At 39.3% G+C, this 16869-nt stretch overlaps 1 protein-coding gene across 5 annotated transcripts in view; it reads right to left on the minus strand.

The window, feature by feature from the left end:
* Nucleotides 1-16869, minus strand: part of satb1.S (SATB homeobox 1 S homeolog) — a 70591-nt gene that overhangs the window by 9622 nt on the left and 44100 nt on the right. For all 5 annotated transcript variants that reach the window (XM_018269266.2, XM_018269270.2, XM_018269263.2 and 2 more), the window contains one exon: nt 12368-12523. In XM_018269266.2, the coding sequence (XP_018124755.1) occupies nt 12368-12523 (156 nt within the window). The remainder of the gene's footprint in view (nt 1-12367; nt 12524-16869) is intronic.

A 16869-nucleotide genomic window follows, 5' to 3' on the forward strand; every position in this document is an offset into this window, starting at 1 on the left:
ACCCCTCCCCCCCTCCCCTGTGCTGCCCCCCCTCCCTCCTCCCCCCTGGCCTACCTGTCCCCCTGGGCAAATGCCCCTAACTTTTTACTCACCCCTCTGCGCAGGTCCTGTCCACGGAGTACGCAGTTGCCATCTTCTCCCACGCGCGTCTTCTTCCTGCTCTGATCGGCGTTTTCTGGCGCATGCGCAGTAGGAACAGGTACCGGTACGGCTCTACTGCGCATGCGCCGAATGTCACGAAGTTTTTCCGATTTCACTTCGTGACATTCGGCGCATGCGCAGTAGAGCCGTACCGGTACCTGTTCCTACTGCGCATGCGCCAGAAAACGCCGATCAGAGCAGGAAGAAGACGCGCGTGGGAGAAGATGGCGACTGCGTACTCCGTGGACAGGACCTGCGCAGAGGGGTGAGTAAAAAGTTAGGGGCATTTGCCCAGGGGGACAGGTAGGCCAGGGGGGAGGAGGGAGGGGGGGCAGCACAGGGGAGGGGGGGAGGGGTTTAGCGCCCTGGGGGTTTCCTTCTCCTTTAACAGGATCAGATAAGGTAACACACCTATGAACTATGGAACATAGACCTATCTTGGGCAATGAGTCAGAGCAGAGTAGGGGGTTTTATCTCCAGACTAATGGCTTACACAGATCACCTGTGGCCAGATTGTCCGTCAACATAGAGCAGCGGCAATGCAGACAGCACAGAAACACCAGGTCCCCCATTTTACCCCAGGCAGGCTACCACATGTAAGTTGCGTCACTTTCATTCATTAAGGAAGGAACTCCATGGTGCGGCTTGAGCCGACACATCGCCATGCGAAGAACCGCATGCGACGTGTCTGATCTTTGAAAGATACAGGAAGTGAAGGAAAAATCGCCGGTAAGAACTACATTTATCCGACTGTCGGATGAAAACGCAGTGCGCTTACAGGTAGCAAAAATGGATCACACAATTACACCTGGTGATTGAACCCCAGATTTTTATGCATTTAGTAAAAGTGTAAATACATTTATAATGGTAACGCCATTTACAAACACTTCAAATTAATCAGTTGGCCAGGGATTAGACTTCAGTCAATTCTTATTCATATCATATTTGATCATAAGAATGTAAAAAAAAACACTAGTCTAGCAAATGTTGGTATGGAGAAGAATTAAAACTACAAATAAAACTATTTTATTGACACTTATTCATAGAGGGCGCATGTACAAATTTATATATGAAAGTGTAAATGGTGCCGTTTCTTACTCTGGATAAGTATTTATACATAAAATAGCAAGATAAATTAATTAAGAAAGAAAGTCATTAAGAAAGCAAGAGAGACCGCTCATTTCTTTACTACCACCAGGGCAACCACACAGTCTGTGATAGGTCATAATCTGACCAAAATTTAACAGTGGGCTGGGTTGACAACATCTGGAGCACTATAGCATTCAGGTATGAAAGTAACGATCATAAACAGGTATGGGATCTGGTATCCAGAATGCTCGGGACCTGGGGCTTTCCGGATAACGTAAATTTGGATATACATACCTTAAGTCTACTATAAAATCATGAATGCATTAAATAAGCCAAATGGAATAGTTCTGTTTTTAATAAGAATTAATTATATCTTAGTTTGGATCAAGTACAAGGTATTGTTTTATTATTACAGAAAAAAAGCATATCACTTTTGGATCAATTTGGATTATTTGGATAAAATGGAATCTATGTGAGATTGTATTTCTGTAATCTGGAATTTTGTGAATAATGGGTTTCCAAATAACGGATCCCATATCCCGTAGTACAAACTGCATAATCAGAATGGCACATCTATGTAATATACAGTATGTAATAAATTCAGATTTATATAAATACACTATTTTGGAAAAACGTGATCCTCATCCACACATTAAGAAAATGCATTATGAGGGCAAAAAAGACATTGAAAGCTTTTCAAATTATTTACTAGGTTAAAAGGGTAAAATGGTATTTTAAATACATCAGGTTCCATCATCTCTGCCATTTTTTGGTGGCAAAGTGGTATTGATCTTTTCAAATGCTTAAAATTAACTATTTCCAGAAGGTCATTATTTGATTAAAGGCATTAGCGACAAGGGCAAAAACGATGCACTGCCTTCCTTATCCATTTCAATTACAGCATAATTTAATATGAAATATGCCATAATGATGATGAAAAAAAAACAGCACAATGCTGTTAATGAGATTCTTTATCTGCATATATTGCTCAATATCCTGATACAACAAAGTAAATACGTTTTTCTTGGTTGTTCTAGATTATGACCATTATAGTTCTTTAATGCAAAGCCAAAGCAAAAGAGCAAAGTCGTGTGTTACCCATTGGTAAGGGAATGTATAAATGACAAGTTTACACTGGATCATGCCTGAAAAACAACTTTTGGTGCCTAAAATGGCCTTGCAAGGAAGGTTAATACACAAAGGGCCATATTTATTATGCTGTTTAAAAAATAATAATACACCGCATATCGCCAAGCTTCACTGTGTCAAATTTTTAGGTGTTTTTCACAGCTTTTTACACCATTTTTGTGGCTAATTCCGTTTTACACAGCATCATAAATATGCCCCAAAGTGTTCAGAGCTAGTGAAAACCAACGTTTAGTAAATTTGTATGGCTAGTTGAACCAACTGAGGCACATACAGTTGCTCTGGTTTTACTTTTTGCCCATCAGCCATGTTGAAACCACAATAACTATAGGCACAGATGATTATAACCTTTCCCACTGGAGAACTTCAAGCTGAAAGGATTCTTACAGGGGATCCGCACTGTGCGCCAGTGAAAAGTTTTGTGACCAGGAAGTGACATCACTCATGTGCACAACCTGTCCTGAAGCTACAGATTCTGTGCTGCACATACTCACATCACGCTGCTGACATCACATGCACACATCGGATGTTTACCCGCAAATGGATCGGAATTGGGGGAAATGCATATGGGTGATGGGAGGCCGGGGACAGAGCCCAAAATCTGGTAACTCCTGAAAAAATGTGTGTGTGTGTTGGGGGGGGTTGACAGCTCTGCCACTGTTAAAAGTACATTTTAAACATTGTTGGTTTTCACATAAAGAAAATGCTTAGTTAAACAAGTATAAAACAGTGGATAGTTTATTTAAAAATAATTATTTCAAAAAATGAGGTGTTAGTACCACACTTTGGCCAAAATATATAAGCTCACGTGCCACGTCAAGGCCCCTCACTGTACGCGAGTCCTACACTATCCATTAGCATTCTAAGTTTGTAGTGCATTCATATTCAAGTCCCCCAGCAACCAGTGTGACTGTGCACTTACCCTTTGCTCAGGAGCTCTAGTGGGAAAACAGGGAGCTTTTAAGCCCCAGCCAACAAACATACACCTATGAATAATTACCTCCCTACACTATCTATGCACATTTTAAGTGTGTAGTGCATTTAAAATCAAGTCCCCCAGTAGACAGTGTGACTGAGTAACAAGACCATGGCGGACTTCCTCTTAACTCGGCTATAGTGAAAAAGCAGGGAGCTTTTATAGGGGACCCTTCACCCAAAAAAATTATTCAAAATCCTATTTTATCACTTTAGTCAAGCAAAATGAGCTTTAATTACACTATACAAATTATTTGAATCTTGCTTTCTTCAGTCTGGGATTTCAAAATTATAGCAAGCAGGCAGCAGCCATTTTGTGCACACTGTTATTATGGCAAGCATTGCATAGTCTCAGAATCTTGTTTGTGCACCAGAATGGGGGACGCGATGTCCATCCCCATGCCCTGGCTACACAATTAAATGGTAAAGAGAACGGGGGAATATGTGGAGAGCAGTGACATCTAGGAAGTGCTGAATGGAAAGTGAAAGTAATTGTCTGCCCCGCCTCTATGCCTAAGGCAAAGAGGAGTGGCAGACAATATTTGATTGACAGCTGAGATTTTTAAATGAGCTTACAACAGCTATGAATACTTAAATAAAAAATAGAAATTGGATTTCATGTTTAATTTGAAAAGGACTTTTATTATACAGATTTGTGTGTCTGGGTGACAGGTCCACTTTAAGCCCCAGCCAATTAGCATACATCTAAAAGTTATTCACTGTTTTAAAGGCTGAATGGCAGCTATAGGCAATATTTGGCTACAATCTGTACATGAAACACAGAAAAAAAGAATCGTCAGCGCTCAGTCTAAACCACGATGTAGCGTTTACCAGCTGCTATAAACACCCTTGTGCCAGGGCTTGGTCTAACCCACAATCTGGAGTTGACCAGCTGCTATAAATGCCACAGTGTGGGTTAGACTGAGCACTGGCAAATTTATTTCTGTGATAGTTTATTTAAGTTTAGGGATGCAACGAATCCACTATTTTGGATTCCGCCGGACTCCCGACGAAAAGCCCCGCAATTTCCCTCCCCAGCTCTAATTTGCATATGCAAATTAGGATTCGGTTCCCCGGACAGAAGGATTTTGCCGAATCCAAATCCTGCTGAAAAAGGCTGAATCCCAACCAAATCCTGGATTCGGTGCATCCATAGTTTAGTTACCATCAAGTAAAAGTATTGTTTTATTATTACAAAGAAACAGGAAGTCATTATTAAAATTTAGAACTGTTTGCTTAAAACGGGCACTATGGGAGATGGCCTTCCTAGATTCTGGATAATGGATCCTGTACATGGTATAACATGAAAAAAATGTATGTAGGCAATAACTGTATATACTCCGATAGAATACCTATAGCCAATTAAATCTAAAATTTTGAAAAGAAACAATAAAAGTACAAAATTATGTTCAGTTACTTGAACAGCTTATACATTTCTTTTCACAGCGATTTTCTTGTTGGCAATATGATTAACACATTTCCACCAAACAAAATTATAATTTGCCCTGGGTCAACTGTAATTGGCCCAGGTCTAATACCTGGGCCAATAGTAATTGTTTTTGGTGGAAAAACGTTTATCAACTGCAGGATCTACCACTAGTGATGGGCAAATTTTTCTTTGCGTATTTTGGCGCTGGTGTCGAAGTTGGCGCCGGCACCCATTAAAGTTAATGGGTGTCTGTTAATCGTCACCGGTGTCTGAATTGTCGATGGTGTCATAAAAAATTTGTGGCAAATTTATTCGCTGGTGGCAAAACGCGGAGATTCGCCGCGAATGACTATCTATCACCATTATGATCATACAATTTTAAATCTAATCATAGAATTAAATTCTGTAATAATCCATGTGTGAGTTCTAGATTATGTTTTTTACAAGCACCCGTTATCCAAAATGGAATACGAAGTTAAATGATGACCACTATTAATGAATATAAATGGGAGTGCACAGCCCAGAAAACATGATGAAGCTACACTATAATAGGTTCAGCCTTCCATGTGTGTTGCCATATTGTACAAAACACCCCTAATGTTACTCAATTGCTTTCATATAACTTATTTATTGCTGTACTGAATGGGTAATTTCATTGTAATCTGTGTTGAATAATAAGTGCGTACAGTTAAAACACAGCAGAGGACACAAAAAGTTAAAGGTTAAAATGCTTGCTTCTCCACATGTGGTTTTCATTTGTAAAAAAAAAAAATGAACAAGCTGTTTGTGGTTAAACGGTCTAATCGTCTGTTATCAAGCTAGCACTGCATTGAAAATGTACAGGAGACATCATTAGATGTAAGAGGGAGGGGTGGGAGGAAAAAGAGGAGGAGAGAGTTTATCCTGAGGAATAATATTTCCAATGCAGCCACTCTCACAATACATCTGGTTGTGCCTCTAGCAGCAGTTAAATTGAAATATTTCTCAGCGTGTGTCAGAAACATGCAGAATGGTAATTATGAGAGATCTGATTAAGCCTGAGTGTCACTAACTCCCCGGCCAGCTCTGGTTGTGCAGGTGTGACCTTGTGCGTGCCTGCGTGTGTAAATAAAATTAATTACAATCGAGAGGGCGAAGGCTTCGGTGACATCACAAAGCGGAGAAACTCCCGAGGGGGAGACCTAATGGAATATTTTCCCTCGGTCTAATAATACAGTTCATATTGACTTGAGGTAATTAGTGGGATCATTAAAGCAGTTTTCCCGGCGTATTTGGCTGCCTGATCAGATTAGTGAAAATGTTCTTCAGAACAAGCCCTGTGTGGTCTGCCAGAGGAGGAGGAAATAAAAAGCAACAAAAAACATTTTGGAATGATAAGCAGTTCTAGGCTTTCAGTTCTATACAGGACCATACTAGTCTGCAGGGTTCCAGAACCTGGTGTTTTCTCCTACATTTAATACCCCCTCTCAATATTTTAGCAATGGACTAATACAAAAAACAGCTTGTCTGCTTTATTTTTATGTCTTATTCAGTATATGAGCAGGTGCCAGGAGAGCATATCAGTTTGTTTATCGTTTTAGGACTGGAAGGGTTATAAAAAGCCATACTGATAAATACAGGTATGGCAACCGTCATCCAGCCTATGATTTAGGGGGTTATCAAAGTCTGAGTTTATATCAATATTTTCTGCTACAAACTCCGATCAAATCCGCTCGAGTATTTTACGCTTATTTATGGTTACATTTTCCCGAAAATTTGCTTTGCAGTAAAAAAAAAAAAAAAAAATATCAGATTTTCATGATTTTTTGGGGATTTCCTTCATCTAATTTTCACGAATTTCAAGATTTTTTCAGAAAACTCAGAAAACTTCGGGGTATTGCACGAACCCCAGCACATACCAAAAAATCATTGAGACTTCACCCATTTACTTATATGCAATCTTAACAGGTTTGAGATGGCGGATTTTCAGATTTTGACTTTTCCATCCTCAGGGTCAAATAAATTCCAAAAAATTTGTGATTTTTTTAAAAGTCAGATTTTATATAAATAATCACAAATTTTTCGTGATTTCTGCATTTGGAGTTTAGTAAAGAACCCTCTAAGTGTTGGTTAACACGAAATGTTTAAGGCAGTGGACACAAATCCTTTTACTTTCAACTGACTGCCTGGTGTAGGTTTGCCTTCATCGAGTGCCTGCTCTAAAGAAATTATCCGTTATCCAGAAACCAATTATCCAGAATTACAGAAAGGCTGTCTTCCATAGACTTCATTATAATCAAATAATCTACATTTTCAAAGATTTTCTTTTTCTCTGTAATATTAAGACAGTAGCTTGTACTTGATCCAAACCAGCATATAATCAATCATTATTGGAATCAAAACCAGCCTATTGGGTTTATTTAATGTTTACATGATTGTATAGTGGACTTATGAAGATCCAAATTACAGAAAGATTCTGTAGGTCCTCTCTCTCTCTCTCTCTCTCTCTCTCTCTCTCTCTCTCTCAAACACTTTTACTTGCTTTGACTATTTATTCATATCTATATTATCATCTGTTTCATGGTGCAATCATAAATACCATAAAAGGAAGCTGCATAACAATGACAGAACTGATTGGGACTATAGCAATAAAAGATGTGCCTCAAAAACACTTGGACCTGGCATTTACGTGAAACAAAACAAACGCAATGAGCATGCTTTGGTTTGGGTGTGCATGCAGAAAGCACCAAGCTCAGTCACAGATGGCAGACTTTGACAGTTCCCACCCGTAGTGCGGATAGTCGACAGTTCAGCACAAGATCAGTGACATCTTGTCTCATTAGAGCCACGCTAATTATCACAGCTAGTTTCAGGGGAAACCATGTGTTGCAATGGTCAATTTGAAGGAGTCGGTGCATCAACAAACTGGCAAAAAGGATCAGACACCTTATTATATGACAGAATGCTGCCTATGATCTGATTTACGAAATGAAAGAAGCAAAAGCAATACGAAGACTTGATTTTCAAAACTGTGTTTGGAAAACAAAGATTTTATTAAGTAAATACACACATCTATAAATATATATGTAAGTTTACCTTTTATGGTGTGCTGTATTTTAGAAAATAGTCACCGATACTGAATTATGATGAAAATTCAGCTGCTCAAAGATTCCATATGTATTTATATATATCCCATATGAGATTTATCCTTTAAAGTATCGGCAGCAAAGAATAAAAGGTTTTTGATACTTCTACGTCACACCCTCCCCCCTAAAGAATCCACAGGGAACTATAGAATATATCCCCAAGCTGCTAATAGTGTCTCATTTATAAACTTTCCAATCAGTGATAGATACCTGAAGGTGTCCTGTGTCTTAAATTTTCTAGGCTAAAATGTCAGAATTCCAGGTCTCTGAAAGGGGAAAAGAGACAAAAATCCAGTTCTGTGTCATGTTATGCTACTCAAATTTTTATACATTTTTTTAGAAAGACGGTGCAAATCAGCGGAATGTACCGGTCACCTGTTCAAATGCATACATGTTATTGGTTGCTATAGGTTAGTGCAAAGGGGCCTTGTTATACATATGGGAGTAGATAAGGGTTGGCACCTTTGCCAGCGGTTAAACCCGAACAAAGGTGGTGGGGCAGCGATGTTAGGGTGGGCATGATGACATCAGAGGAAGGCACAATGATGTCAGCGGAGTTATGACGCCAGGGCGGAGTTAGTGCATAATTTCTGTTCAGTTTTCTGAATGTTTTACACCGGACAGAAAGTTTTGAACAGATAGCCCTTTGAAAAACCGAGATGTCCAGTTAAAACCACAGGGGTGGCAACCCTATTTCTCTCTATATTCTGCCTGATGAGTAAGCGCAAACCTCTAATTACAGGTTATCAATTTATTATGTTTGAATGATTGGACATTGGTCTTTTTTCAACCCAGTTTAACTATGTAACTATGATTTGCTTTTTTTTTTTTTTGTTTCTGTAAAAAAATAAATTAACTGTACTAGATAATAACTAAGCCATGTTAAGTTGAGAATCTTAGTATTTAAATGTTTTTATTCATTGGCCAGATTATTGTTCAGGTTTCACAAGGCGGAAAAAGAACAGGAAGTTGAGATCCGCACACGCCTTAGAAAACCAAACTATTCAGGTCAAAATTGAACAGGTGGCAACCCTAGAGTAGATCAGTATAATATTAGGGATGCACCAAATCCACTATTTTGGATTCCGTCAAATCCCCCGCGAAAGATTAGGCCAAATACAGAACTAAATTCGAATCCTAATTTTCATATGCAAATTAGGGGTGGGAAAGGGAAAACATTTTTTTCTTTCTTGTTTTGTGACTAACAGTCACGAGATTTCCCTCTCCGGCCCTAATTTGCAAATGCAAATTAGTTTTTGGTTCTGCCAGGCAGAAGGATTCGGCCGAATCTGAATCCTGTTGAAAAAGGACGAATCCCGACCCGAATCCTGAATTCGGTGCATCCTTAATTAATATGGAACCTATAATAAGGTGCATAAGATAAGCAGCATAAGCAGAAATCTAACAGAACAAGTAGAGTTTGCAGCACAGATTGCAGAGTAATTGAAGTAGCAGATACAGCCAACATGTAAAATGTAGCCTGCCCCCGCTAAATGTGGTCAGAAATGGATTCCCTGGGGACTTCTTAATGAGATTTGTTTCTAAAGGGACCAAGATGTTTGTTTTCAAGTTGTAAGCCCTTAAACCTACATTCTAAAATTTGAAAATAATGACTCTGGTTGAAAGGGTGTGAGCTCACAAATAAGCTCCCAAATCAAGGGCAGATAAGGACACACATTCTAATTAAAAAAAAGGAAAGACTCTTGCCCTGTGTTTGTGAAAATAACATACACCAGTGCAGGTCCGGACTGAGAATTAAAATAGTCCCTGGCATTTCAGGTACACAGAGGCCCAAACAGCCCCCACCAGCCCACTAAATATTGACTTTCTATGGCACCTTATAGCAGCCCCTCTGGCATTTGCACAGATTGTCAGTCCAGACCTGCACCAGTGCAAATAATGATTTCCTCTTTATTCTTCAATGCTGCCAATCCTTTGACAGATAAATCTAATATGGAAATATACTACTATGTCTGCCACAACAAATATTTTGTAGAGATGATTAAATGGTTGTTCTACCATTGCTACTTGTTTCAAAAGTTAGTGCAGTCTATTAGCAGATGATCAAAACAGATGCAGATTTATGTTGATGTTTGAAGCTGGATTTAGTGTAGCATCTCCAATATACATCTATATATAGATTGAGACAATCCATTAAAAGAAGTAAAAAAAACAAAGAAACAAACTGGAAAGTTGTGGGCTGTAGCCATTCAGAACAATTATTCTATATTATTCTGTATGAACAAACTGCACTGACTTTGACCCATCCAGTTCTGGTTATTGGTCAATCTGTTTTTAAGCAACTTTTGTTTTGTTGGCCACTAATGGCCAGATAGTTGCATACCTCCTAACTCAACCCACTGAAATGTCCCGACTTTCTCTTTGATCTCCTGCACTGAACAGCCAGAAAAAGATACGTTTTTGAAACTTTACTGGCTTTTGGCAGAGAGCCCAGAACAGCTGCCAGGTGCTCTTAGATACTTTTGTAACAATTTAAGATAAGAAAAGAAGCAACTGTAACAATTTAAGATAAGCAGGTCTCTTGGGAGAAAGACTCACAGCTTAAAGGTTAATTCACTTTTTTTTTTATAGCAAAACTGTAATAACACAAAAACCACTGAAATTAGTTAAAACTTTAATAACACGCCAAATTTTGTAAAAAGAACATGGTAATTAATTATGGTGTGTGGTCACAAAAATGGGCATGGTGAAAAACGACTCGCTCCACATGGCACATCTTTTTGTCCCTCTTTCTATTTCCAAAATGCTAGGAGGTATGTAGTTGTACTTTTTAGTCTGAAACAGACCTAAGGACACACAGCACAGTATAATTTAGCCATACAAAGAAAAATCTATACAAGTAGTTGTGTGTGTGTGTGTGTGCGTGCGTGCACACACACAGGTATGGGATCCGTTATCCGGAAACCCATTATCCAGAAAGCTCTGAATTACGGAGAGGCGTCTCCCATAGACTCCATTTTATCCAAATAATCTACAGATTTAAAAATTATTTTCTTTTTCTGTAATAATAAACTTGTACTTGATCCCAACTAAGATGATATGAATACTTATATGAAGAAAACCAGCTTATTGGGTTTATTTAATGTTTACATTATTTTCTAGTACACTTAAGGTATGAAGATCCAAATTAAGGAAAGATCCATTATCCAGAAAACCTGCCATTTTTTTTTCTTTCTGCAATAAGAATTAGTGTAGACTCTATTCACCCATGTGACTCAAGTACTTGGAGTAACACTGCATAACAACTGGAGTAACAATGCCATTTCTTTGCACAGCTACCACATGGCAACTGTGAATAATCCCTGACTGAGATCCCCAGAAACTGAATTCGACGCTGTACACCTTTCCATGTGCAGTGGCCCAATTATTGCAGATATAGCATATTTGATTGGATATCAAGATGATCATTGTATACAGTGATGTCTATGAAGCCTTTGAGGAGAATATGGACCGTAAAATCCTTTGGGGTGAAAACATGCAACTTGCTTCCTGCCTCCTCAGCAAACACACCACTCAATTCACTAGCCTGTTTGCTGTCAGCTGCCTGGTACATTAGGTACACCAACTCCCCTGGGCCCAGTGTTCTGGAAACTGTACTTTTTTTTTTTTTAACAATAATAAGTTTATTTAGAAGTACAACCACCAGGTGAGACTCACTATAGCATAAGTGTAAGTTAAGATGCTACCCACATAATAAATCAACAAGGGATGCACCGAATCTGTCCGAGCCCCCGAATCCTTCCCAAAAGATTCGGCTGAATACCGAATTCGGTGGAATTGGGAAATTATGTTCAACTTCCTTGCTTTGTGACAAAAAGTCACGTGATTTCCCTCCCCACCCCTAATTTGAATATGCAAATTAAGATACAGATTCGGTTCGGCCTGGCAGAAGGATTCGGCCAAATCTGAATCCTGATGAAAAAGGCCGAATCCTGGATTTGGTGCATCCCTAAAATCAACTACACTGCTACAAAGCCAAACCATAGATTTAGCTGGCTGTAGCAACAAATAAGGAAAAAAAAAAAAAGTTATCCTCGGGATACTGGATGCTCACACTAAGTCCTACAATACCAGCTGAACCAGTCAAACCTGACAAAAAACATTGTAATGCCTCTGGTCTTCTGATACTGTGTGAGACAGCCCTGCTGGACTAACAGTAAGATAAGTATAGACTCCTTACCAGCACATCAGCAAATAAAAATAATACAGGATAAAGTAGATTAAAGAGCCTGCTCCATTATTAGGCTATTATAATAATTTGGGTGAATTCTGATCAGTCAGGACCTTCATTTGCATAATTAAAATTGAGCACACACATAAAAATCATATAACGGTAAACCAATGATACAATCGTTAACAATTGACCTGCATTAAAGGTGACTTTCAGTCCATGTTTTTTTTGTAACGTTAGTTTGGTAAGTTCAAACTTAAAATGACATACCTGGCTTTTAGAAGCTGCAACCTTTGCAAACAGAGCCTGGGATACTTTCGCTCTCTTCATTTCCTGCTGGATTTCATCATAAATGGAAGCATTAATATTCATCGTACAGTTTTCCATGTTCCCATTCCGCTCTGTTGCAATGGTAGTCGTCTTCACCTGGAACACAGATTTAGACAGTGCTATTTATAAGCAAATGTATAACTGGGAAACAAAATGAATGAACATTTGCAGGGCAAATGACTTACTCTACAAGCTGCCTTAAAGGAAAACGTTACCCCCCAAATTAATATTTAAGCAACAGATAGTTTATATTATATTAAGTGGCATATTAAAGAATCTTACCAATCTGGTATATATATTTAAGTAAATATTGTCCTTTTACATCTCTTGCCTTGAACCACCATTTTTTGTAGTCTCTATGCTCCCTTACAGCTCTAACTATAACAGGAAGAAGTGTGGAAGCAAAAGACAGAACTCTGTATGTTAATTGGCTCATGTGACCTAACATGTATGGTTTGTTTGTGTGCACCGTGCATTCCTATGATCCCAGGGAGGGGGGCCTTATTTCTTAAAATAGCAGTTTTCCATTTATGATTACCCAATGGCACATACTACTAAAAAAGTATATTATTATGAAAATGGTTTATTTACATGAAGCAGGGTTTTACAAGCTGTTTTATGCAATATATTTTTAGAGATCTACATTGCTCAGGGGGTATAGTTTTCCTTTAGTAAGAAGAGTGGCATAACATTAAGCATTATCATAGATCATGTCGAGTTAGAAATGTGTAATTATTTACTAAAAGGTTAATACAACATGATCACCATTTTTAAATGACAACGTAGAATTACAAAGTCATAAAATAAGTTTTGTGGAAACCTGCCAAATATTTGTACAGAGCCATGGAAATCTATGACTGAAAGCTTTTTGCAATTCATGTGAAAGAATTTAACCATAAGTCTAAAGAAAATAGGATTATTTAAAATGATGTGCAACATCACTCATGATTCATGTCTCTGATAACATCAGAATGACTTTCAGGTTTTTTTTTTGGTCAAATTCAGTTTTAGATTATTTATTTAATCATACGTAGAGTTAGAGTGAAAAAGAAAGGTATTGGGGGTCCTTTACAAACACACCTGCAAGCACTCAATAGAAAGGTCTCAATAGAGATTGCATATTTATTAAGGTACTTGCAGCCAAGCATAATTCTGCACTTCCATGTGGTTTCTAATGAGTCCTTCCTGCCTCTTCTGATGAATGGTGTGCAACTGCACCTACTGACAGTGGGGAACCCTGAAGTTGGCACTATCCTGGGGTTGGTGCTATATCCAAGTTCCCCAAAGTGGGATCAGTCAATAGGTGCACCACACCTGAAGAACTGAATGAAAAAGCCATATTGAATGTGAACTCATGTGAACTCCCCTGCCGGAAAAAAAATACTGGACGCAACTTGTAAGTACAACTTCTTTTGTTTTTGATGCATCAGGCACAATTGTGACAAATGTAAGTTGGAGCAAAGCAGCTATAATGGTGGACTTTTCATGATTTGCTACTAACAACATTTCTGCATAAGTCTGTGTATTTTTTATTTTAAAAATTTCAGTTTTTTATATTAGCAGAACAACAAAAGTAAGTAAAAACTCACTCCATTCCAATTTCACAGCTGTGCTCTAATAACCATAACGGAACAGTAACACCAAAATGTACTTTTGTGCTGCGCAAGTAAAACTGGGCTATTTGCTTCAGAAACTCTACAATAGTTTATATAAACAAGCTGCCGTGTAGTCATGAGGACAGCCATTGAAAGCCATTAATTACCAGGCAGTAATCAATCAGAGACTTGATGGGGGGACCACATGGGTCTTTACTATTTGCTTTTGAATCTGAGCTGCATGCTGAGGATCAGTCGCAAACTCACTTAACAGTTATGTCCCATGTGGCCCCCCTTATAGTCACTGACTAACTCAGCGTTAGAGAGCTGAAAAGCAGGAAGTAGTGTTCTGGCTATTATGTTAGACATCAAGTCACTCCAGCCATTACAGATTACATTACAGATAACTAACTATATTAGAAACATTTTAATTTTGCACATATCTATTTACCCTGTTTTTATTTTTACACAGTTCCTTTAAAAAAGTTTTATTACATACACTGCTCACAAATTACAAATCACAAATTATAAAATTGGCAATCGCTATCCTATGGTCATGTGAGGGGTAAAGAGTATGTGAAATGTTCGCAAAGGCAGAATTTTATGTAAAGCGAATATTTAACACATTGCGACCTACATTACATTTCCAACAATAATGCTTAAAACTAGGGGGGCCTTATATTTTCTATTGATTTCTACAGAAGATAAGCACATTATAACTTTTGATGCAACCCCTACTCCCCCACCCCCCCATGAAATCAGTGTGGGATAATTCCAAACAAGGTTTTGTATCTACCAAAAACGATCATAGGGAAAACCACATGAAACAAAACTCAATGTGAAAAGGTCTGGTGGCAAATGATAGGCGGAGGGCTTTTTATTTTCAAAACCCAATGTGTCAATGCCTTAAATGTTATACATTAGATCAGGGATCCCCAACCTTTTGAGTCCATGAGCTACACTCAGTAAAAGGGGTTGGGAAGCAACACTAGCATAAAAAATGTTCTTGGGCTGCCAAATACCGTATATACTCGAGTATAAGCCGACCCGAGTATAAGCCGAGGTAACTAATTTTACCTACAAAAACTGGGAAACCTTATTGACTCGAGTATAAGCCTAGGGTGCTGGTAAGTTATCCTAAATTTGGCCACCAAAAAAATTTAATCAAGCAGCAACATATTAAACATTCAGGAAGGACATCTTGTATTTATACTTTACAGCATTAAAGGAGAGAGAGCTCAGTAAAATCATTACAGCTCAGCAAATTTTTCCATAATAATAAGTATCAACCCCCGAGTGTTAATGCCCATTCTCTGAACCAGTAGTAGTAGTAGACAAGTGACATGCTTACTGTACCAATTAAGGCTATAAACAGTATCTGAAATGGCTTGCATATAATAAAAGGCGAGAGCGAGAGAGAGAGAGAGAGAGAGAGAGAGAGAGAGAGAGAGAGAGAGAGAGAGAGAGAGAGAGAGAGAGAGCTATAAACATCTGGGTATGTTTTACTCTATATAGGGAGCACCTTCGGTATGGGATTTCATGAGGGTAATTAATATGTTTTAAGTCTCTTGGTGTGGGACAAGAATGTGGATTATCAAGTATATCTGCTTGGAGTGAAGTCTCAAAAAGTTAACTTTTTGGTATGTGGGTTATTAACCATGGATGCAGCAGGGCTGGATGCCCACTCTCTGGGGTTCTGTTGTCAGTGAATATGGAGCCCTCAAATTTACTCAAGGTAAGGCAGTTCTCTGTGCTCTGAAAGCTTTCAAGTCCTGTCTAGTAGGCAAGCCAGTTCTGCCAAGTTCAGCTCTTCTGCCAAGCTCTACTGCAGACAATGTTTTAGAGACATCTACTGTCTCTCAGAAATTAGGCTGTACGTTTCAATTTCTCCTCCTCATGGTAAAAAAACTGCATCCTGACAACACATCCAGTATTTCGAATAAGAGAGAGCACTCTAGAGAGAGCGAGCGCTATAGAGAGAGCGAGCGCTATAGAGAGCGATATAGAAAGAGCGCTATAGAGAGAGCGATCGCTATAGAGAGAGCGAGCACTATAGAGAGGAGAGAGCGCTACAGAGAGAGAGAGAGAGAGAGGCACCCCTCCTGCACTGGAGTCCCGTAGTATCGGCACAGTATATTAACTGCCGAGACTAATGCGCAACGAACCTCAGAAGTGTATCGGCAGCTGGACGTCATGGCAGGGGCCCCGGAAGATGCGGGAGGCTGCTGATCAATTTGATGCCAGGCCAGCGGGGGGTCAGGTGATCCTTTCCTCGATGATAGCCCAGCGGCCCAGGCCCCTTCAGCTAGGCAGGCCCTGTACCGGGCCCCTAAAACCAGCCGCTTTTCTGGATAATCCGGCCCTGGCTGCGGCCCAATTAAAAATCAGTGGGCTGTAGTTTGGATACCCCCTCAAACTGAATGGGGAGAGGTCAAGTAGGAGGGGCATGGCCATTTACAGCAGGAATAATGTAATGAAGGGAAAATGGCTGCCGGCTGAACTAATGAATACAGCCAGGAACGAGGCAGCTGTGTGGGGCACAGGAGGAGATTTCATGAGCGCAATTGATGCGGTTTGGGTGATTCTGACCTGACTGACTCGAGTATAAGCCGAGGTAGACTTTTTCAACACATTTTGGGTGCTGAAAAACTCGGCTTATACTCGAGTATACACGGTAAGTGCTGTGAATGACTATTTGGTAGGCCCTATGTAAATTGTCAACCTACATTGAAGCTCTGTTTAGCAGTGCACTTGTTCAAAAATCAAAAATAAATAAGCACCTGTTTTGAGACTACTGGAAGCCACATCCAAGTGGTGGGGAGAGCAACATGTTTCTCACAAGCTACT

Source organism: Xenopus laevis, chromosome 6S (assembly GCF_017654675.1).
Source record: "Xenopus laevis strain J_2021 chromosome 6S, Xenopus_laevis_v10.1, whole genome shotgun sequence".
Taxonomy (NCBI): domain Eukaryota; kingdom Metazoa; phylum Chordata; class Amphibia; order Anura; family Pipidae; genus Xenopus; species Xenopus laevis.